This window comes from Aplysia californica, unplaced genomic scaffold (genome assembly GCF_000002075.1).
Source record: "Aplysia californica isolate F4 #8 unplaced genomic scaffold, AplCal3.0 scaffold00639, whole genome shotgun sequence".
Lineage (NCBI taxonomy): Eukaryota > Metazoa > Mollusca > Gastropoda > Aplysiida > Aplysiidae > Aplysia > Aplysia californica.
The window spans coordinates 216,593-240,324 of record NW_004797909.1 but is presented as its reverse complement, the minus strand read 5'-3'; the positions used below and the strand labels follow the sequence as shown (position 1 = coordinate 240,324).

The following is a 23,732-nucleotide window of genomic DNA, read 5'->3' as shown; positions in this document are numbered from 1 at the left end:
CCCCCCCCTCTCTCTCTCCTCTCTCTCTCTCTCTCTCTCTCTCTCTCTCTCTCTCTCTCTCTCTCTCTCTCTCTCTCTCTCTCTCTCTCAGACGCGATTGGCCCTGAAAGTATACACATTATACATTTTAATTATTGTTTATCCCCCTTATCGCATTTTATGTTATACGCCTCACTTCACCTCGTCTCATCTCATTTCATCTCATTTCATCTCATCTCATCTCATCGCATAATTTTATCCGCCTTTCTCCATCTGTGAGTGATTTACGGGTGCTCTTGTACGGTTTGCTCCTTCTTATCTATCAAACAGCTTCTCTATTTATCTGTCATCCTCCTTCTTGCGTTTGTTACTCTCTTGTAACTCTTCTATTCCTCGGCATTTATGTGATCTTATTGTGTTGTAAGTGCTATGAAACTCATACTAATTTTTAAAAATCTCTTCATCTCTTGCCATCACATCACGTACATTCATCCTAGCTCCACACTCATCCCTTCCGGTTTCTCTTTATCCCATCTCATATTTTACTATTTTGAATAGAAGATATTTACAATTGAAGAAGGTGGGGTTAGTTTGGCGTTAAAGGTAAAATTAGCGAGAAAATGACTTCCAAAGTTTTAATTTAATATCCTCATCTCTTTCGATCTTTCTTCATTCCGTCTCATCTCAACTCACCACATTAATTTCATCTGCTTTCAGCTGTGGATGAATGTGCATCCTACCCCTGCGGTGACAACGGGGTGTGTGTTGACCTAAGCGGAGGTTTTCGATGTATTTGTGAGGATCCGTGGTTCGGGGATCAGTGCCAGGTGGGAACGTTGGCGTCATCATCATCACCATTGTCTTTCCGCACCAGGATATAGGCCATTAACGACCTTGGCGTACTGGCGCTTATAATGTTATTATGCAGTGGAATCAGGCGCTCGTCAATTTTTCGGCACGTGGGTTTACTTGTAGCATCTGAAAGCTTATTCCTTTCCCTTACTTTCGGTTAAAAATTAATACCCATCTATCTCGAATAGAAGTAGACATATTACTGTTTGCTATTGAAAGAGGTGGGCCCTCTTGGTTTCAGTTGTAAAATAAGCGAGAAAATATGCTGCCAAAGTGTGGTAACTTCAATAGCTTGGGAATCACTGAAAACTGACAAATTACAATTTTGTGCCTTTAATCAATGTTTTTCAATAAAAATGAAAAGGAGTAGTATCTTTATTTGAACATGAAAGATGAGGAGCCAAAAAAAATCGAACTTCGATAAAAAATTGCAAAAAATGGCGGGAAAAAGCAAGTTTCTTCGATTTCACCATGATGCCTAACATATGGGAACGACGCGGCAGACCCAGGAGCTCGTCAATTTTTTGGCATATGGACTTATCGTTATTCCTTTAAATTCCCCCCCCCCCCCTTGCCCATTTATATGAGATTGACGCCATCTGATTAGTAGAAAAAAATGCATATATGATTGTGTCCAATAGTGTATTACATGCATACTTAGTATATCAATTAACTGTAATAGCGGATAGAGATTCCAGGATTATAGATGTAAGTCATTGATCTGAGAGAGGTGATGATTTTAGAATTAATAGTGGTGATGAGTGATGATGAGGGATTGCGTTTAAGTAATGTTAGCGTTAGTCCTATCTTCCTCTGCTCCAATGAGTCACGAGGGACGTGGGCGCCCTCTATCCCGTTCCCTACTGGAACCATCTTTACGGTCACCATGAAGTTCCGAAATGGTGGGCTCAGTCTCTGCTAAGGTGACATCGATAGTGTTAGCCTATTCTATCGGGCCAAGACAAGTGTAGAGAGGAGCTAAGTGGGAAGAAAGTATAGTGGCAGGTATGTTGGGGGTATTTGTAAGCGGGTTGTAAATAGCAAGTTGGCAGATTATGATCTTTAAAATTGCAGCATTCTACTCCTTGATCCTTTGCCCCGAGTATTCTTTTCGAGTCCAATTGAGCTTGGAGAGATTCTGACGCAGGATCCTCGAGCCCAAATCGAGAGGGCACAATTTACACAGAATATTGTATCCCTCGCCTCAGGGGGAGCGACCTCAAACTCCCAAATCAAGTACCCTATGTCTGAATCCTCCCAGTCCCGTCCATTATTGGTAGATCTTTAAAGTTTGTTAATTTGTCTTGCTTTTGATGAAAAGAATACAAATCTATCTTGAATGAAAGTAGAGATATTTGTGAATAATGAAGGTGGGAGTCTCCTGGTTACAAAATAAAATTGGAGAGAAAATGTCTGGCAAAAGGTAATGGCTTCCAACGCTTATGAGTCCTTGGAAACTGTCAATTCACATTTTTGTGTGCCTTAGATCAAAATTTTTCAGCAAAATACACACAGCAATGTGTTCTCAAATGGACATAAAAATCTGCCAGCCAAGAAATAAAAATGAGATAAAAAGTGCTTATCGGGAAGAAAATGCCCTTTTTAAATATCTAATTTCATTTTTTGTTGACGACCGCCTGATTTCACCATGACGCCTCACAATAATATTATGGTTTTAGTATTTCGCAGCCTTAGAATAACACATTTTTATTGCTCAGTCGCGAGCTTTGAGAAATTTGAAGTCGAAAACTTTGAATCTCACTTCACGTCTAGCGTTTTCGAATGCAATTCTTTGAATCTGTTGATAACGACTCTGAGTAATCTTACGATTTTGATAGAGCAGATAGAACATTTGGTTTAGGCACACATTGGTCTCGGTAACTCAAAAAAGACCAAAAATATCAGATAGAACCTTATAATTCGGAAGTAGCGATTTGATTTGATTCAGGTTTCATGTTGCCATCAGATATTGTTAATAACTTCCTGGTTGTTTTTGTTGTTTTTCTTGCTGCTGCTGTTGTTTTTGTTGTTGCTGCTTCTGTTGCTGCTGCTGCTGCTGCTGCTGCTGCTGTTGTTGTTGTTGTTGTTGTTGTTGTTGTTGTTGTTTTGTTTTGTTTTTGGGGGATTTTTTTAAAAATGTTTTTTGGGGGGGGGGGGTTGTTATTGCTGATGAAAGCAACTTCTACATCAGTTTTGTTTTTGCCATGGCTAACACCCACTAAATCTATCTAGCTAAATAGTCAATATATTATTGTTCATATTATTCTTCTTGTGCAAGGAATCGACAAAGTTTACACCCAAAAAAAATCATTCGGGGATTTATTGGAATAATAGACCATATTTGTATAGCGTAAGTTCCCGCTCAACTGCAAATTCTATGCACCTTACATGACAATATATGGAATAAAAGAGGGTTTAAACTCTTTAGTTGCTTGTTGTAACCTTCTTTTTGGTACGTTACAGACAGCACCATCGTTCTGTGACGACCACAAATGTGCTAACGGCGCCGTTTGCCAAAGTCTGGTGGAGACGCAGAACTACACTTGTGTTTGTGCGGCTGGCTACAGAGGAGCTCTGTGTACAGAAGAAATAGGTGAACCGGACGTTCGTGTCTTATTTGTAAAGTTTGAGGTTATTTTTATTATTTGTTTGTTTTATCTTTGCTTTTTTGGGTTTTGGGGGGGGGGGTGTTTGTTTGTTAGAGGTGGGGGGGGGGGGTGTCTGTGTATGCCATGTGTATGGAGGGAGAGGGTGGCAAACGCCCCCGAAATTGTTTTTTTGTTGATACGAAATAATGAAGTCTTCCTTCTACAGGGCTTATAGTTGCACAAGAATATTTGTAAAGCAAACCAAGTCCAAGGTCATGAACTCTGAAAAACTTGAACAAATGACTTTTATTTTACATTTCGCGACTTGAAGAAACACAACTAAACGAATTACCTTTTTAAAATCCCTGAAACTAGGTTAGAAGCGATGTTGTCCATAACTCTGCGGATTTTCGATGAAATTCTATAATAAACATCAGAGGCAATTTAAACATGTGAAAAAAAAAGTTCGGGCACAAGTGATTATCTTTAGACTGAAAACAAAACATACACGTTTCAGACAACAAGGGTTATCTCAGACAGGCTTCCCTCATCAGTATGTGAACTACGGGATGAGATGCTAAACTAAAGAAAATGGCTTACGTTTAGGCCTCATACTTATAGCCTACAAACAGCCCTCTTTCACCCCCTTTGACAAGGGCATTAACCCTTAGTGTACCAGTTCAGCTAGCACATTGCTTCACTCGGGTGTTTACAGTCTTGGCACAAGTCTACCAAACATTTCAAATCCATCGTATTTATAAACAAACTATATGTGTCTCGAAAAAAATATTCATTTGTCTTCCATACAAGTCAAAATATTTGCAATTAAAGGAGGTTGAGGTCACCTGGTTTCAGAGATAAAATTAGCGAGAAAATGTTGCGTTATTTCCTTTGCGTGATTGTCCGTGGAAACTGAAAATTTACATATTTTATGCCTTTAATCAACGTTATTCCAGTAAAATCCTCACAGATATGTGTTATTTAATGGGCGTGAAAGATGTTGAGCTAAAAAAACAAAAATTCGATAAAAATTCCCAAACCTGCGGAAAAATGTCAGTTTTTTTCACTTTCATTATTTTGACGAGTGCCTGATTTCACCACGCCGCCTCAAAAAATATTGTTTACTGCCTGCATCATTCATTTCTTCTCAGTTTGATGTTGCTTATTTGTGTAAATAGGTTAAATAGGAACTAAGGTATAGGGAGGTTGGTGATGCTGAAAAACTTAGATGACAAAATTAGCTGCGAACCAAGGTGGAATAGCCGCTTATGAACTATGAGTTAAATCATGGAGGGCCCACATGACGGCTATTCACCCTCGTTTGAAAACGTGTTGTTTTTTGTTGGAAGGGGGGGGGGGGGGGGGACTGGAAGATGAAATGGTTGAATAAAGGTAAGGGGGAAGAGTGATCAGAACGGTGTGTGTGTGTGTGTGTGTGTGGGGGGGGGGGGGGTTAAAGCATTACTGCCAAGTTCTTACAGATTTTCAATTCTCTTTTCTCTATCCGAAAATAAAAAAGATAGACAACATGTTGCGCACTTTAAAGAAATAGCTTCTGTGCATAATGGTTCATTATAATGTGCTGCGACATTGACTTTGGTCTGGTGATCATACAAATCGCTACCCTAGAATTACAAGTTCGTACTGCTAGGTACCTACTTCTGAGAAATTTGACGTGAAAAATGGTTGAGTTCCACAACATGTCAAGCTTTTTCAAATAAATTTCTTTGATTATTTTGATAACGGTTCCGAAAATACTTACGATTTTTATAGAGAAGACAGAACATAATTTGGTTTCTGACCTCATGGTCCTGGTAACTCAAAACCGCCAAAAATGTCAGATAGCGATTTGTGATTCTAAGGAAGCGATATCGTCCTCTCATTACTGTTTTGTCCTAAGTACGCTTTCTACTTGAATAACAGAAATTTATGTAGAGAAAAGTGGAAAGAGACGGAATCACATCAAGAGGCTAGCCCAGGATAGAGAAAGGAGGAAATTGTTTACCCTATACCCTGGTGCATGGTGAGAAAGGCAATGATAATGACACTCTACACTTAAGTACACTTTAGACAGGGTAGTTCTGAAGGGACTATGTGTGTCCGCTGAGTTTTTAGCGAGTTAACTAACATCCATCGTACCACGTCTTCAGTGGACGGCGCCTGGGGCGAGTGGGCAGCCTGGAGCCTGTGCGGCGCGGCGTGTGGCGGGAGTGACCGATCACGTGACCGTCGCTGTGACAAGCCCCCGCCTGGACCCTACGGCCAGCTGTGCAGCGGGCCGGAACAGGAAGTGGAGAGTTGCAACGACTTCCCTTGCCCCGGTAAGTGGTTTGTCAGCAGGTCTTTTTGAAATGCTACCAGATGTAGGTGTTTGTTTATTCCCCCCTCCCTCGTCTTTTGATACAATTTAAACGATATACGAGACGAGCTTCGACCCTTCCTGTCAGGACCAACCCGGATTGAGAGGGATACAACATACCAGCAGAAAGACTGAGATACTCGATAAAAAATTGTCTCCTTAAACAGAAATTGATCTTGGGTCTCCTGCGTGTGACAGTGAATCACTTTACCACTACACCATAGGCAAAAGTAGGTCTTTATGTGATTTTCACAGATTGGGGGGGAGGGGTTGGTGCGATTTGTGGTCTGCCCCTTCTGTTTCAATGCCCCCATCGTTCGAGTACTTTCGAACCTGTCCAAGGCGACCACCCTTTGGCAGCCCCAGTGTGTGAGTGATATGTGAGCTCAGGCTCCTAATAACATCACATGTGTGCCGGGCTTTCGTGATCTAAAGGTTACTGTGTTCGCTTCTTATTCAATAGGTCCCGAGTTAGAAACCTGACACCCACGGATAATCTACATTATTAAAATGTTCTATCTTCACCTCCTTTCCTTCTCTCTGATCATGTACTATCGCCTTCCTTTGTCTCCACTTTCTGCCCCCCACCATCACTCTCTTTTGCCCCCTCCTCTTGGCTCCTGGCTCTTTTTCCAGCCTTTCTACTGCTACTCCTTGGCTCTTTGTTACTGTTGTCGTTTAGCCACATCCTTGATCTTAGAGTAGATAAGATCTAACATCTAGCCTTCTTGGATAATCTCGGAGTTCATGTGTGAAAATGGCGCTTGTTAAAGATCCTTTGGGAGTCCAAAATCGATTAGACTAGGCGTCGAAATCAATTCCTGCCAAAAGTTTTTTAAATGAGTAATGTGTCCCGGGCACTCATATGACTTTATGCAGTAAATGTGCGAGCGCCGTAAAACACTTAGATCTACCACACAAACAATAACGCCAAGAGTGTGTCGGTGACACAGATTTTTAGCAAGTGGTCACTGAAAACATGATGGCCCTAGATCAACAACAGGGCACGGCACAACCGATGACGACCAACCAGCAATGGTGTTCTGGATTGTTTATGTATATTATGTTATTACGTATTATCTATGTGTTTTGTATGAACATGTATTAATGTATGTATAAGTGGATTTGTATATTATACTTCAGTGTACCAATGTAAAACAAGTTTCCCAAGGGCATCAGTAACGGGTTGGGTTTTTTTTTGTAGAAAATATGTAATTCATTTCCTCAGAGAAAAGTGTTCATCTAAGTCAGTGTCATTATGATTTGGCAAAAAATGTACCTGTCAATGTCCCCCTCTTCCTCTCCACTCTGTGACATCTATTGGTACTCACCTTGTGCTATTGTACTCGCAGTTGACGGTGGCGTCAGCACTTGGGGCTCCTGGTACTGCCATGTCACTTGCGGTAACGGTACAGCCGTTCGGCACAGGACATGTGACGACCCCAGCCCTGAACACGGCGGGAGACACTGCTCTGACCATCTGGTTGAGTTCAAGGAGTGCGACGGCCTCTCACCCTGTCCAGGTAAGGCTGGGGGGAGGGGTTGAGAAAACGCTTTATGCCAGGGGTCTCAAACTCACGATCCTTGGACCAGTCTTGTCCCCAGACTCTGTTTTTTTGTGGTCCCCATGTAATCTAGTTTGAGTCCCCTGCTTTGTGCTACCAGAAGCTCGCACGATCCAGCAAACAATATACATTAATTTTTTTCCTCTCCGTATTCGTAAGAGTGGACCTGAGCTCTCAACTCTTAAAATTTGATAAGTAAAACGCGCCTGTGGCACACAGTGTGACGTGGTATCGGTAGCCTAGTGGTTAGGCAACCGGACTCCTAATTGTGAAATTGCGGATTCGGGAATTTGAGCCTCAGCTCGGTCGACGTTGTGTCCTTGAGAAAGGCACTTTACACGAATTTCCCACTAGGCTCAGTCCTCTCGGAGATGGACGTTGAAATCGGATGTCCCGCCTCTTAAACAATTTAACAGTGTTGATAGGGGCGTTAAGCCTATACCATTATACCGTTTCATTTCACATAGTGTGACTGCGACCCACAAGTGTCCTCTCAGACGCAGCAAGACAAGTAACATCACTTGTTCCCTCAATTAGAAATATCAGTCAGAAGTAAAAGACAGTTTTGGTAGTTTTAATATGACGCTCGCAACTGCATAAGGTCATATGAGCGCGCGGAAAACACCAAACATTTTCAGTTGGTAGGAAATTTTGAATTTTGCCCGGGTGGCACCGAAGCCTACTCTTATCGAATTTGGACCACGAAGAGATATTTAACATGAACAACTTTCTCACGGGACCTCCGAGATTTTCCGCCCTTGTCCGAGAAGTCTAGGTTTAGATCTTTCCTTCCCCAAGATCAGGGATGTGGCTGAAAGACAGCAGTAAGAAGGAGCCAAGGAGTAGCAGTAGAAAGCCTTCAGAAAGAGTCAGGAGCCCAAAGGAGGGAACAGATAATGTGAGGGGGTGGGGCAGAAAGTAGAGAAGAAAGGAGACGACAGAACATTGCTAGAGAGCAGGAAAGGAGGGGAAAGGAGACAATTTTAGAGAAGAATTTTTTTTTTCGTCGCTACCCTGATTCGAACCCGGGACCTTTGAACGAGAGGCGAACACCTTAACTTTTAGGCCACGAGAGCCCCCTCCAGTCATTCTTACCATCGCCCATCCAACTTCTTCCATCTTAACTATCTTGTTAGGGGCTGTTCAAATATAAACTTACACCTGGAAAGGGGGAGGGGGGGGGGGGTCTTTTGCTCCTGTAAGAAAAGTGTAAGAAAGGGGTGGGGATCTTGAACCAATGTAATATTACACATTTGTGAGGTGAAAAAATAAGGGGAAAAAAGGGTGGCCTTGGTCAAGAAAGGCTGCATGGTGTGCAGAGGCCAAAAGGAAAAAAGAGCATGAAGTTGGTACAGGACCCATATTTGGATGACAGCTTAGCAGATGTCCCTGTTTTAAAAATTATGTTTGACATGATGATGAACACTGCCTTTGTTGATGATAACTAATTTCACTTTTTGTTTTAAGCATAATGATCAGTAATAATAGATGCGGTTGAATCTTGATAAAGTCAACTCTTGCTTACAGTCAACACCTCAGTGTGGTCCCGTTCCCTACCTTTTTTGTTTAAGTAATTGTGTTTCTGATACATGTACTGTCAAACGCTTGAGTGTTAACCTTGAGTAAAGTCAACAATTTCGGGCTAAATCTCATCCAAGATGAATTCATTTAAGAAGAGATGTATAGGTCCAATTACTTTGTTCACTCATTATCTCTTGTTTTCGTGACAACTTCAGAATTATACTCCCTGAAATTGAGCTAACATCTTGTTACCAGGAACTTTGTAATTTTGTAGCTGTCATCTTCAATTTCCAATGGCCAGTAGTGCAATGGATAAAGTCAACCTTGCTCAAAGTCCACACTTTTTTCGGTCCTGAATTCCGTTGTAATTTGTTTTATTTTTAATTAAGGCACAGTTGATATTGACATGAGTCTCAAATTTTTCCTTTTCAGTAAAAAAGAGTGAATGCAACATTTTGCTTGAATGATCTACTATGTTATTTTTTAGTTAATGTAAAACTTCATATTATTATGTACACACGTATGATATCTGTGTAGATCTATGTGTTCCGCGCAATTCAGGGATCTTATGATTGCGCTGCACGTTTTAATGATCGTACAATTGCGTGGCAATTTTAAGATTGCGTTGCGCGTTTTAACGATTATATAATTGTATCATTCTTGTGAGCTCTTCAGTTTCATACTAATTTTAATTGTAATTTTCATATTTTTGCACTTTTGAAAATATACGTGAATGTTCCTTGATGCGAGTAAAAGAATAAAGATGGAAGTGAATTAAATTACCGTTAAAGTGTGGAGCGGAATCTTAAGATTGCCGCGCAATTATACGATCGTTAAAACGCGCAATCTTGTGCCGATCTATAAATTGCGCGGAACATATGCATTCTTCAAGAATATTATGTAAAGCGCATGGAACAATAATTGTAACACGGATTTGTGCGATATAAATGTCAAATTATTAGTATTAAAAGCGAGCAATGTAATATTACTGGGAGAAAAGTGTAAGGGGGGGGGGGGTGCGGGTCAAAAAGTCCCCAAAAAGGTAAGATTATATTTGAACAGCCCCTTATAAGCATTCATTTGACCTTAAAGCATGCATCAGAATGCCTTTGAGTGATCATAATGCTGAGTATGTATCTAGCTTATCATTATTATTGTTTATATTACAGTTCAATTATATTGTTATGCGTGTGACTGTAGGCCTATATATTTGTGAGTGCAAGCATACTGCGTGTGTGTGTATGTATGTGTGTGTGTGTGTGTGTGTGTGTGTGTGTGTGTGTGTGTGTGTGTGTGTGTGTGTGCGCGCGCGCGTGTGTGCGTGTACGTGGTGAAACACCAAACCAATGTGCCAGGATTTTCTCCGAAGAGACTTTTTCATGCTAATAAGCATTTACGGTACTTTCAACACAATTAGGTCAAACTATCGATGACTGAATTTGAAGATGTAATATTTAACTTTGAAATAGTCCTTGTACTGTAAACTAATCCTTTAGCACAATTTTTAAAGCATATGAAATAGGTTAGATTAGATAATACTTTAATGTGCCAGAGGGAAATTTCTCTTGGCTGTACAAGGCTGTAATATATTACTCTCGATAAAACTCAATATGAAAAGAAAAGTAAAACTTGCAAAATGTACATATCACGTCAGATGCAAAATTCAAGCACAGACGTGCAGGAATTTAATTACAGGACCTTTTAAGTTAAATAGATACATAAGCGAAAAAATATGAAGAGCGTGTAAATAATAATATTTGTGAGGCATTGTTGTGAAATGAGGCATTCGTCAAAGTACATGTAATGAAATCCGAGAAATCAGCATTTTTCAGCTATTGGGAATTTTTTTTTTCGACTTTTTTTTTTTTTGGGGGGGGGGGGGGGCTCAACACCTTGCTCCATTCAAGAACAGTTTTATTTGTGAATTTTATGGAAAAACATTGATTATAGGCACATAGATTTAGCTATGGAAGTCACCAAACTTTGGCGCCATTTTCTCGCTAACTTTACTTCTAAAACCTGTCGACCCCTCCTCCTTCTATCGCAAATATCTTCGACTTCTTTTCAAAACGGATGAGTGTTTTTTTTTTCCATCAAAAAGCAAGACAAATGAACAAGCAGCTTTCAGATTATACCACTAACCCCAAATGCCCAGAAATTGACGAGCGCCTGATTCCACCACGCTGTGACACACACAGACGTCAACATAAGTTATGGACCACCTTGACAGAGAGCCCTGATTTTTTATTTTTAATCCGAAAAAAGACAGCAAGCAATGTTTCTAAAAATTTTGCTCTGAAAGTGTTAATGGGTTACCAATAAGTTCTGTAAAGCTTCCTTAGGTGACAAAACCACCACGTGCAGCACAGAAATCCCCTGGGAATTTAAAGAAAATTTGCTGTTTTTGTTTGATCGACTTGTGTGCGACACCACGGTCATTCCTCAGTTAAAATTTCTAGTGCACGTCATAAACGGACGTACGGTCTCGAACTGTGCTCACTTTGGTGGCATTATAAGCTGCCGTTTGCGCAAAATCTAGTATCGCATCATCATGCCACCAAGGCAAAAGCTGAGAGACTTTGATCGTGCCAGAGCTATGGCATTACTGCAAGAAGGAGTTGGAGCCTAAGAAGTTGCCAGAAGGCTTGCAGTGTCAAACTCTATCATTGTCCGCTTGAGGTAGCGCCATCAAGCCACTGAATCAGTCCAAGAACGCCCATGTGCAGGTAAACCCATGAAGACCACTCGGTGTGTTTGCAACCAGTGGTTCTCAACTTATGTTGAAGTATGTATGACGAACGTATAAATAATTTTGAGGCTGCGTGGTTGAATCAGGCTTTCGTCAATTTTGGGGCATATAGAGTTATTGATATCATCTTAAAGCTTGTTCACTTGTCTTTATTTGAATGAAAACAATATCCATTTATCATGAACACAAGTCGAGATATTTGCGAATGAAGGGGGTGGGGGTCACCTGTTTTCAGAGGTAAAATTAGTGAGAAAATGGTCGCCAAAGTTTAGTTATTTCCTTAGCTTAAGAGTCGGTGGTAACTGAACATTCACATTTTTTGTGCCTGTAATCCACGTTTTTCAGAACAAATCCACACAAATATGCGTTCTTTAATGGACATGAAAGGTGTTGAGCCAAAGAAAGAAAAATTTGATAAAAATTCACAAACGTGCGGAAAAATGCAAGTTTCTTCACTTTCATTATTTTGACGAGAGCCGGAATCCACCACGCTGCCTCACAATTGCTTTCCATGGTTTCACGATTTCAGTGAACGGCGGGGTGAGTGGCTGGGGTGTGTGGTCCCACTGTACCGCAGATTGTGGGACGGGCTCCAGGTCACGTAGCCGCTCTTGTAACAACCCGGCACCACAGCACGGGGGACAGCCGTGTGACCCCGATGACCTCTCTGAGGAAGAGCCGTGCAACACTGACCCCTGTCCAAGTGAGGCGGTTTTTGTTGTGTTTTTCCTTGCTGTTGTTGGTTTTGGTTATTTGGGTTTTTAGGGGTTTTTTGTTGGTTGTTTTTATGGGTTTTTTGTTTTTAGGTAATCGATTCATTAGCGGTTAATTAGATATTAATATGTTGAGATTTATGTGCTGATCCTAATATTAACTTTTTCTGCAAATGTATTAGTTGGTTGTTATAAGTTTATATTAATTCATTGGTCAGATGACAGATAAGCTGAGAATTTTTAAAAAGTATCAATTTATGTTTTATATTATTTTCTTTTTTTCTTTTTTTATTTATTAATGTATGCATTTAGATATTTATTTATTTATTCATTATTTATTTATTTGGATAACAAACTATTGGAGACTTAAAAAATCTAATGAGTTTCCCATTTAGCCAACAGTTAAATGAATAATTAAGCCAGTCAACTAATAATAGCATTCTATTGTTCACTAAACCGAAAATAATCAATTCAACTTGCTTTTTATTCTACGCATATTATGTGGAGGCATTTGTCTGTGTGTGTGTTTGTGCGCGCGCGCGCGCGGTGTGTGTGTGTGTGGGTGTGTGTGTGGGTGTGGGTGTATGTGTGTTTTTGTGTGTGCATGTGTGTCTTCCTGTATGAGTGAGGTATTTTTAATGTCATATATATTTACAAAGTTGTTTTTTTATGTGCTGTACTTTATTCGAGGGTTATTTTTTCCTTCAGTTCTTTGGGGGAGTAGAGTAGGGGAGTCCTTTACTCTTTATGCCTACTTAGAAAATAATGTTTCTAATTTGTATTCATAAAGACATGTTAAAGACACCACAGCAAATCCCAACATGAAAGACATTTTGTTTTCTCTGGAATTTTTGCCGAAATCTTACTCTAGACACTTAGTTGCTGAGATGTGAAGGAATGATATGATGTTGAATCTATTACATTAAGCATATTAAGTACAACTACATGGTAAGCCAGATGTTCATAGTTGTTCAAAATACCAGCTCCTACCCTCCCCCCCTTTCCCCCACCCCTACAAAGATGTATTTCCTTGTCAAACTAAGACAGTAAATTATTGCAGGTTTTTTTTTCAAACCTACTCATATCAAACTGTCTTTTGATAAAAAAAAAAAAAGGGCAGGGCTCTTTTCTTTTAATTTGAATTTGTTTCCCAAATGGATATGTCAAGAAGATATTATAGTATTATAGGCTATTAATTCATTGACCTCTTTTGTCTGGTACGGTAGCCTGCCCCAGGTTAGCGCGTCGTGTGTCTCATCAAAGTGTGACGTGCGAAACAAACAGTACGACAAACATGCAGGTCTGCACGGTGGTCTGCCCTCAAGGCTACATGATCAGGGATCGAAACTTCACCTGTGGTCCCCTCACGGGCTACGAGTGGTCCCACAAGACGCCAGGAAATCCAAACGCCCTTCTTCCAGACTGCACAGGTTGGCTACAGATAAATAAGATATTGTGGTTGTCTTTTTGTGTGTTGTTGTTTTTTTACCTCAGATTACGAGTTAGGATGAATCATTGTGCAGTGAATGTTAATTTAAACCTTATGTTCTCGTGAAGCGCCTATAGAGCCACCAAGCACGGAGTGGGCGCTAAATAACATATTGTGAGGCAGCGTGGTGGAATCAGGCTCTCGTCAATTTTTGGGCATGTAGAGTTATTGGTATCATCTTAAAGCCTGTTCACTTATATTTATTTGGATGGGAAAAAATATCCATTTATCTTGAACACAAGTCGAGATATTTGCGAAAGAAGGAGGTGGGGGTCACTTGTTTTCAGAGGTAAAATTAGTGAGAAAATGGCCGCCAAAGATTAGATATTTCCTTAGCTTAAGAGTCGGTGGTAACTGAAAATGTACATTTTTTATTCCTTTATTCAACGTTTTTCGGAAAAATCCATACAGAAATGAGTTCTTTAATGGGCACGAAATATGTTGAGCCAAAAAACAAAAATTTGATAAAAATTCACAAAGCTGCGGAAAAATGCAAGTTTCGTCACTTTGATTATTTTGACGAGAGCCTGATTCCACCACGCTTCCTCACATATATTATATTAGTATTAGTACATGCATTAGTATTATTAATAGTATTAGTATTAATGGTTGTATTAGTATTAGTAGTTATAATTATTAGTATTGGTATTAGTATTAATATGAGTATTGTTGTTGTTGTTGTTGTTGTTGTTGGAGTCCTGTCTGTGGCCCGGGTTGAGACGTGCATTATTAATTTCAGTAGATTATTTACGTCGCCTGTACATCTTTTAGCTTGGAGTCAGTCATCGTTACAGATCGCATCTATCTTCATATTATTCTCAGTTGCTCAAGTGACGACCACTAAGACAACGACAGTGTCCGGGAAAATGGACGATGTAGTAGACCCTACTGCAGTCAGGAACGGCATCCAGGCCAACGTGGACACCACTCTGAACTGTACAGGGATCTGTAGCGCGGACGTGGCCTATAGCACCAGCACTACAAGCGGCATCGGGAAGCGCTCTACAGGTCTGACCATCCGCTACCTCAGAATGACAAAGTTCTATTTGACATTTTTTACCCTTTTGAGTTACTAAAATCATGTGGGTGGTGGGCTGGAGCTCTGTTGTGGTTTGCTCATTCTTTCTTTTAAGAAAAAACAACTATCGTCCTTCCCTCTCCTCCTCCTTTTTTGTGTTTGTTACTCTCTTGTAACACCTCTAAGCTTCGGCACTTGTATGAGCTTATTTTGTTGCGAGTGCCGCAAAATTTTACTAACACTAGAACTGAGATCATGAGGTCAGAAATCCAATGTTCTATCTGCCCTATCAAAATCGTAAGATTATTCGGGAGTCGTTGTCGAGATATTCAAAGAAATGTATTCGAAAAACCTTGACCTGATGTGAAACTCAAAATCTTTTACTTTTACATCAAATTTCTCAAAACTAGGTGCTGAGCAGATAGAGCTTTGTCATTCTGGGGTAGCGAATTATTAAAGAGGAATTTTCAACGACATAGGGATGTAAAATCAGGCTCTTGTTAAAAATGTTTCTCTTTATCGCCGCAAAACTTTTTACGCCCATTTAAAAACACATCTCAGTGTGTATTGTACCTACTGAAAAATGTTTATCAAATAATTTTTAAAAATTAAAAATGTTAATTTGCAGTTCCCAAGGACGCTCAAATTTGAAAATCACTTAATTTTGTGATCATTTTCTCGTTAGTTATATCTCTGATACCAAGCGACCCCACCACCATTAATTGCAAATATCTTCTATTCTATTCAAGATATATGGGGATATTATTTTTTTCGTCAAAAGCGAGACTAATAACAAGCTTTAGGGTGGTACCGATAACTCCATATGACCCAGAATTGACGAGCACTTTATTCCACCACGTCGTGACACATAAGAGACACACAATAATTAACGATGATAAATAATGATAATTGCATGTTAAAAAAAGCGAAATCCATGCTCCACAGCATGTTCTATAAGCCTTACAACTGTTATTACTTTAGTAGACCCCAGATCACCCAGACACATTCTTACCTTCCCAGGAAGCATACATCTATCGTCCTGATCTCTCCAACTCCTTTGCTTGTGTTTATTTGTAAAACGAATACATCAGAATCAAGATAAATGAACAGCAGTAGCTCCATATGCCCAATAATTGGCGAGTGACAAACTTCGATGTACCCTGAACAACTGGCTAAGGCACATATTATACATGTAATATATCTGCGAATAAAATAACTTCCGGACATTAATGATTCACAATTACCCTGTCTTTTGACGTTTTGACTGCTGTCCCATTTTCAGGACAGACATTGTTCACGATTGAAGTGACCGTCCAGTCGCCAGACCCAAGCCTGAACATAGCGACTGCTTCGAGTGAGTATACGTATAACTGGAGTAGTTGATTAAAGCCGATGAAGATTTTTAGAGAACATGTTTTGTAATTAACTGTAAATATTTTACTGCCATATCAATGAAATTTAAATATTAAAAAAACACGCAACAACAACAACAACAACAGAAAACCGCATAATAACTGCATAGCCAAGCACGCTGTTAGTAATTAGTAATTACATTGCTATTACGAACAGGTCAAAAATGTTGATTGTATCTGAACAAACACTCAAGATTTAATACCTAGCCTTCACGGAGAAGGACACAAAATCTCGGAGGTTCCGTGTACACGCTGCGCATGTTTAAGATCCCTTGGTGGTCCAAAATCGGTAAGAGTAGGCTTCGGCCGCTACCCGGGTAAAATTCAAAATAAATTCTTACCAAACTGAAAATATATGACCTCACACAGTTGCGACTGTCGTAAAACACTTATCTAAAAAATAGAAAAAACAAAGAACGCTCACTCCATTACTTTGGGACTTTTTGGACAACATGTACGGCTGTTATACGAATCATAATTTGACTTGGTCATTGTTTTATATTTATTTACATATATAGTAAGAATATTAAAAAGTAATAATTTAAAGTAATAATTTAAAGTTTATTTTTTATAAGCGGAAAAGGTACGGTCGGGTGAGAGCATCTTTTATCAATGATAATTTAATACTTCTTAAATTTCAAATCCTTTATGAAGTTGAAATATAGGTATACTTTGTGTTCTTGTCTGTAAAGGTGTAATATTGCGTATTTAGTATCCTTTGTATGTACAATGTGTGTATCAATAATAATAATATGTATTTTACTCGTAAAAGCGTGTGATTGCCATTGTAACCTAACTTTCCGTACAAGGATTTTTTTTTAAGTGTAATGTTTTTTAATGTTTTGTTGTTTCTTTTTTAATCTATACTTTCAGCGGCCCAGCTCCAGAGCGAAATGGCCGCCATTATCCTGTACGAGGACACATTTCAAACCTTGATCAACACTACCGTGGGGATTTTCAATGTCACGGTGAACGGACAGCAGTACAGGGTCGATGTGGATACCTTGACGGCTGGGGTGGATCTCTCCTGTCCAGATGGAACAGAATTGCTAAATCACTTTTGCGGTAAACGCACGCTTCTCTTGCTATAATTTACAGTGTCGGTATCGCTACCTTAGAATTACAGCGTTTTAAGTTCTATCTGCTCAATACATGCACCTACTTTTGAGATATTTGATGTAAAACATTTTGAGATTCACAACATGTTAAGCTTTCTCGAATGCAATTCTTTGGATACGATGATGATGACTCCGAATAATCTCACCATTTTGTTAGAGCCGATAGATCATAATTAAATTTTTTTAGGGTAAAAAATGTAAGACAGAACTTTGTAATTCTGAAGTAGCGGTATATTAGTATTTTAGTGCTTATAAAATGGCAGCTTGCCATGTGGGCTTCCCAGGAAGTTGAGATTGTTTGAGAATGATATATGCAGGATTGCTGGGATAATGGTATAGATTGTGAAGCGAATAGAGCTCGCTGTTGGGCGGGAATTTACGGTATGCAAATGCTATAAATTATTTATTTGAGGTTTTAAATTGAGTGCATTTATTATTTATAATAGTGTGTCCGTCAATTTCTACGATGACCAATGCATCTGCAGGAAGTAGAATTTTTTTTAGCGAAATAGAAAAAATGAAGGGCAAAATGACATGAAGCATGAGGTATACATACATATATACGGCTAATGAGACCAATTCTGGCGCAGAAGAGTTTCCCACATATAGATCTAGAGCATTTAAAAGCGCCACTTCTACTCGTGGCTGTGTGCAGCTTCCGGGCTTCTTGGCTTCAGAATTTCTAAACCTTCAAATCGTATGGGTATTTTCCCACTGTGACTGCTGATCTCCATGTGTGTCTGTCAGGAGCTCTTAGTTAAAATAGGCTCTCCCATGTCGAGAGATGACTGCTGAAGTTGTTCAGAGACATTTTTCGGTTTGAGTACAGGGAGTAATATTGGCTCATAACAACCCATTAGTGATGGATTAAAGCAAGACAGAATAACAGAAAAAAGGGGAAAAGTAGAGAAAGACCTACCAGTGGCATCTTCCAACTACCTACTCTTTAGTTGTAGTTGCTGCTACTGCTGCTGCTACTGCTGCTGCTACTGCTGCTGCTACTGCTGTTGCTACTGCTACTGCTGCTGCTGCTGCTCCTGCCACTGCTGCTGCTGATGCTACTGCTCCTTTGTTGTTCATGTTGGTTTTTATCGTGCAATGAGGAACAATGTAGATCATTAATTCGAATAAGGAGAGCATGGTGCCAATACCTCTGTACATTGGGCTGAGAAGGACGAAGAAGCTGGATCAAACCTTACTTCGATCTGACACAGAAAGAAAGAGGAGAGTGGTTGGCGAGTGCTCTGGTGTGGTTTGTTCCTTCTTCTTTATCAAACAAAATGTAACGTCGTCATCTCCCCTACTTCTTCTTTGTCTTTCTGACTCTCATCCTTCTGCCCGATGAGACCGGATTTTTAAGTTAGACGAGTTCGAGGTAGGTAGGGAGAGAGAGAGTGAGAGAGAGAGAGAGAGATTGAAAGAGAGGGAAAGAGAGAGAGAGAGTGTGTGTGTGAGAGAGAGAAGGAGAGGGAGAGAGAGAGTAAGAAATAGAGACACACAGAGAGAGAGAGAGAGAGTTAGAGAGAGAAAGAGAGTGAGAGAGAAATAGAGAGAGAGAGAAAGAAAGAGAGAGAGAGAGAGAGAGAGAGAATGTGTGTGTGAGAGAGATAGATAGATAGATAGATAGAGAGAGAGAGAGAAGGAGAGAGAGAGAGAGAGAGAGAGAGAGAGAGAGAGAGAGAGAGAGAGAGAGAGAGAGACGGGTTTCGCTTTACTTTAGTCTTTACAACCACTATAACAACATCTTCACCTCAACCGTCAACAGTTGACTGCGACAGTGGCACGTATTCTGTGAACAACTCCTGCGAGGTGTGTGATATAGGACAGTACCAGGAGCTCACTCGTCAGTCAGAATGTCTGGCATGCCCTTCGGGTGAGTATACTCGGGAAATGAAAGGTAATGTCGTCGGTGTTTAAAGCAATCCCCTTACGAGTAAGTCTGTTTGGCTAATTTTTACTTCAGAGACCAAAAAAAAATTATTTTTGTTGTGTTGTTCCTATCAGGAATCATGAAATGCAAGAAAATTGAAAGCCTTGACCGTAGCATTATAGCGCATTTTGGTGGTGTTAAACGGTGGGTCGTTTATAGAGCTGTGACAGGGTGTCAAAATCGAATTTTCTCAGAATTTGGACTTAGAGGGATTGCTTCCGACGACGACGATGTGGACTGTGTTTTGCTCTAATCTTGTTGTAACTAGTGGGGGGGGGGGGGGGGGGGGGGCTTTTGTTTGGTTTCGTTTTTACTTTTTGCTTTTTACTTTTGTTTTAAGCCAAAAAAAACTTGTTGAATTCGATGATGAAAGAAGACACTTTGAATTAGCCCACAATAAGTTTATTGACTCAATTTATAGTGTATGCTGACACAGGACTTTTACTGGAAATCTGTTGATAGACCCTGGCAGCAGTTTTAGAACAACAACAACCAGAAAAAAAACACCAAAAACAAGAGTTGATCCGTTTCTTTCAGTTATACGGTTTGAGCATAACACCATTAAAAGTGATTGATGCGTGACAATGTCGACTGTCGGAAAGTTTGGGTTTTTGTTGGTGTTGGATTGTGTGTTTGTAGGTGATTAGTTGGTGTTTGTTTTTATGCATTTAGCTAGTGTTATGTGTCTTAAGCTATTGCAGTAATTGGTTTAGATTACAGGTTCATTTTTTAGGAGAAAGATGAGTTTGAGTTTTCTGGGTTCTTATTGATAAAGGGGAGATAGTTATTAGGAGAGGGGATGTGACTAGTATGAGAGGGAGAGGGAGAGGGAGAGAGAGAGAGAGAGAGAGAGAGAGAGAGAGAGAGAGAGAGAGAGAGAGAAAGAAAAGCAGAGAGAGGAGCAGAGAGACAGACAGACAAACAGACAGACAGACTAACAGAGATGGGGGGGGGGGGAACAGCTTGTTTTCGAAAGAAGAAGATCAAGTTAAGAATGTGGGCATATTTAGTGGGTTTAAATCAAAATCAGCGGAAATCGAGCAATCGCCTGGTTCCTTGCGTGTCTGCTGTTGCCTGAACATTCAACGTCAACAGAAAAAAGCAGACGTTGAATGTCTTGGCAACAACAGCAACGCGCGTAGAAGATAGATGGCGCGACATCTCAGATGTTGAGATAAACCAGACTATTTTGAAGGGGAGACAATGCTCCGATGGCACTGTGGTTTTTGGTAAACACTGACTTATACTTCAGAAAAAGCAAAGAATTGAAAAAAATATGCCCGGTGGTTGGGGAAAAAAGGCCAGTTTTCTATTTCTTTTTACATTGGTGCTGTGGCCACTAATTTAAGCACCGAAATGTTGTTATAACATGACTTAGATTTTAGAATACTTAGTCAAAAGAAAAGAGTAAAGACTCAAAAAGTCTAGGCTTTATACACGATCAAAAAGTGGTACCTTTTATTTGCTCGCCAGTATGCAATGAGTCTATAAACGTGGGAATGGTATTACACGTGCGTTTTATTTATAATAGCAACTATCAAGTCATATGATTCTGAGACAAGGACGAATCGGTTGTCATTCTGACATTCTATTTGGCATGAGTAATACTGGCAGATTTGAAACCTTAAAAAGCACGAGGCTTATTCAGCCCAGGCAAGGTTATTAAAAATTGTGTGTTTCCTTAAAATAGTGTCTTATGACTACGAAAACAATTTTATGAAAGTTCAATTTGCGATGTTCCTAGGCTTCGAAGTTTCCATGGATTTCTAGGGACCGTTCACGGAGAATATAATTACGATCCGCCTTTGTCAAATTCAATATCCTTGCAATTTTTTAAACAAAATTATCTTGCAAATTAGAAAGATCACATTAAAACTCCGCCTTGTAACCTCCCTTTTTCACTACGCACTCAAATCCTTCCCATCTGCCTCCATCGTCCCTTTTTCAGGAAGAAAAACAAGTAAACAAAGGTAATTTCTTTTTTCAGGCACCACAACCCTGTGGTATGGGTCCAAATCCTCTACAGACTGCACCGGAAGTCAAGGGAGTTCTCCATCCCCGGCAAAATCAGACGACCAACCCATCTGTAAGGACCCTACTCAACTTTTCACATTTTACTCGTATTCCATCGTCATGAGCTCTCTGTCTAGCCTACTTTTTGTTGTAAACCATATGTGTTAAAAAATCTTACATTGAATTCAGCCATGGCGTACGTCAACTACAACTCGCTACCTCGGAATTAGGACTACAAATTTCTATCCGACATATTTGGCTGTTTTGAGTTACTAAGACCATGAGGTCAGAAACCAAAAGTCCTATCTACTCTACCAAAATCGTAAGATAATTCGAAGTCGTTGTTTTGATAATCAAAAAATTGCTTTAAAAAAAAACTTGAAATGTTGTGAAACTCATATTTTTTCACGTCCAATTTCTCAAAACTTGATACTGAGTAGATAGAACTTTGTAATTCTGAGGTAACGAACTGCTGTGATTATTAGAGTTACAAAAATGAAGAGATCATCTTTCTCTCGTCGACTTGTACCGAAGAGGACACGTCAATGAACATTAAGTGTTGTTCTCAACTCCTGCCCATACACTGTATTATGAACTGACTTGACACATGGGTTTAATCAGTATTTCAGCTACAGATCTAGTTGTTTACTTATTAACTATTTCAGTTTAAGGGGGAAGGGGGAGGGGGGCTTTTTCAGATGATATTTAGCCATCCTCGAAAACTCTTCAAGCAACCCAGGTTAAAAAATGACCCGTTGGAGATTCGAAATAGGGTAGCCTGTGATATAGTTACTTTATTCTGCAGAATAGTGCGTCCTTTGCTTACCAACTTCATCTTCTGCCTTTTTTTCAGGGATCTGGGCATTGATTGGTGTCACAGCATTGGTCGCTCTCCTTGTCACCTTGACGCTGTTCTTATGCGTTGTAAAGAAGTAAGTCCGTCTATTTGTATAAGGCGCTCGTCAAGTTTTGGGCGTCAAGCTTTGGGCATATAGAGCTATTAGTAAAAATCCTAAGGCCTGTTTGTTTGCCTTGCTTTTGATGGAAAAATATTTTTCATCTATCTTTATTAGAAGTCGAGATATCTGCGACTGAAGCAGGTGGGGTTGCTCTGTTTCAGGGGTGAAATCAGCTAGAAAATAGCGCCAAAGTTTGGTGACTCCCGCAGCTTGAGAGTCCTTGTACACTGAAAATTTACAACTTTTTTTGTGTCTTTAATCAAACATTTTCAGTGAGCATTCACACCCTAAATATGTCTTAAATGGACATAACAGCTGTTGGGCCAAAACAAATATTATGAAAAATCGAAAAACTATTGCGCAACGACTTTTAAAAATCACACCAGTTTCTTCAATTTCACTATTTTGACGGGCGCGTGATGTCACCACAATGCATCACATTTATCTTTAATTTCCTTCACGAACCGATCAACACAATGTAGACCATTAAAGAGGCGGTATATGTCGGCCCTGTCAGTCGTGATCAATGTGAGTTGAATGTCATGCAGCCCACGGGAGACGGGGCTGGCTACTCCACGAGATAAATTCTCCACACGGGAATCGAAATTGCGCCTTCTACGTGCTATGGCGAATAGCCTAGATAAGATAAGATAAGATAAGATAAGATAAGATAAGATAAGATAAGATGCATCTGTATTGTTCAGTTCCCGGCACACTGGTTTTTGTGTTTCACCACGTACACACATATACGCACACACTCACGCACACACACACACACACACACACACACACATACACACACACGCAGGTTTACAGTCACTTGCAAAATATAAATGAACTGTAATACATGTAGGCTATAAACAATAACAATCTTAAGTTACATACTCAGTATTCTGACTGTAACTCAATGTTATTCTGGTGCACGCTCTAAGAGTCATATATATGAATACTTGTAACAAGATGGTTAAGATGGAAGAATTTTGATGGCTGATGGTAAAAATGACCTTCTGTATCTTTCTTTGTTGCCGATCAGAAGCCTAGGTCTTTTACTTCTCACTGATGTTTTTATTTGAGGGAACAAGGGGTATTTATTGCCCAAAGGGGTGGAATTACTGTTTTCAGTGCAAGCTGTAATGTATAATTTATCTAATATATCATAGAGCTCGCTGCGTTGAGTACGTGATTGCAGTTAGCCATGGGTCGGTTTAAGAATAATTACTGCCTACAAAAACAAAAAGATGAGAAAAGCAACGCTAAGTGAAACAAAACTAGTGAATCCCACAGTGGCAGAGGGCTCTCGTGGTCAATGGGGTACGGTGTTCGCTTCTCATTCAATAGATCTGGGGTTCGAAATCTAAAAGCAACGGAAAATTTTCTGCACTAAAAGTTTCTATAATCTCCTTTCCTGCTCTTTAATCATGCTCTGTCATCTGCTTTCATCTCCACATTCTGTCCCCCCCCCCCCCC

At 39.9% G+C, this 23,732-nt stretch overlaps 1 protein-coding gene across 1 annotated transcript in view; it reads left to right on the top strand.

The window, feature by feature from the left end:
• The window catches only part of LOC101845031 (sushi, von Willebrand factor type A, EGF and pentraxin domain-containing protein 1), a gene marked incomplete at both ends in the record, with an annotated part of 72,098 nt that extends 49,860 nt beyond the window's left edge, over positions 1-22,238 (top strand). Inside the window, 12 exon segments of the mRNA XM_005107877.3 lie at positions 697-806; positions 3,295-3,424; positions 5,570-5,740; positions 7,131-7,301; positions 12,143-12,316; positions 13,553-13,756; positions 14,638-14,823; positions 16,116-16,187; positions 17,119-17,310; positions 19,129-19,236; positions 21,281-21,379; positions 22,160-22,238. Coding sequence (XP_005107934.2) covers positions 697-806; positions 3,295-3,424; positions 5,570-5,740; positions 7,131-7,301; positions 12,143-12,316; positions 13,553-13,756; positions 14,638-14,823; positions 16,116-16,187; positions 17,119-17,310; positions 19,129-19,236; positions 21,281-21,379; positions 22,160-22,238 — 1,696 coding nt within the window.
• Positions 22,239-23,732: the final 1,494 nt, after the last annotated feature.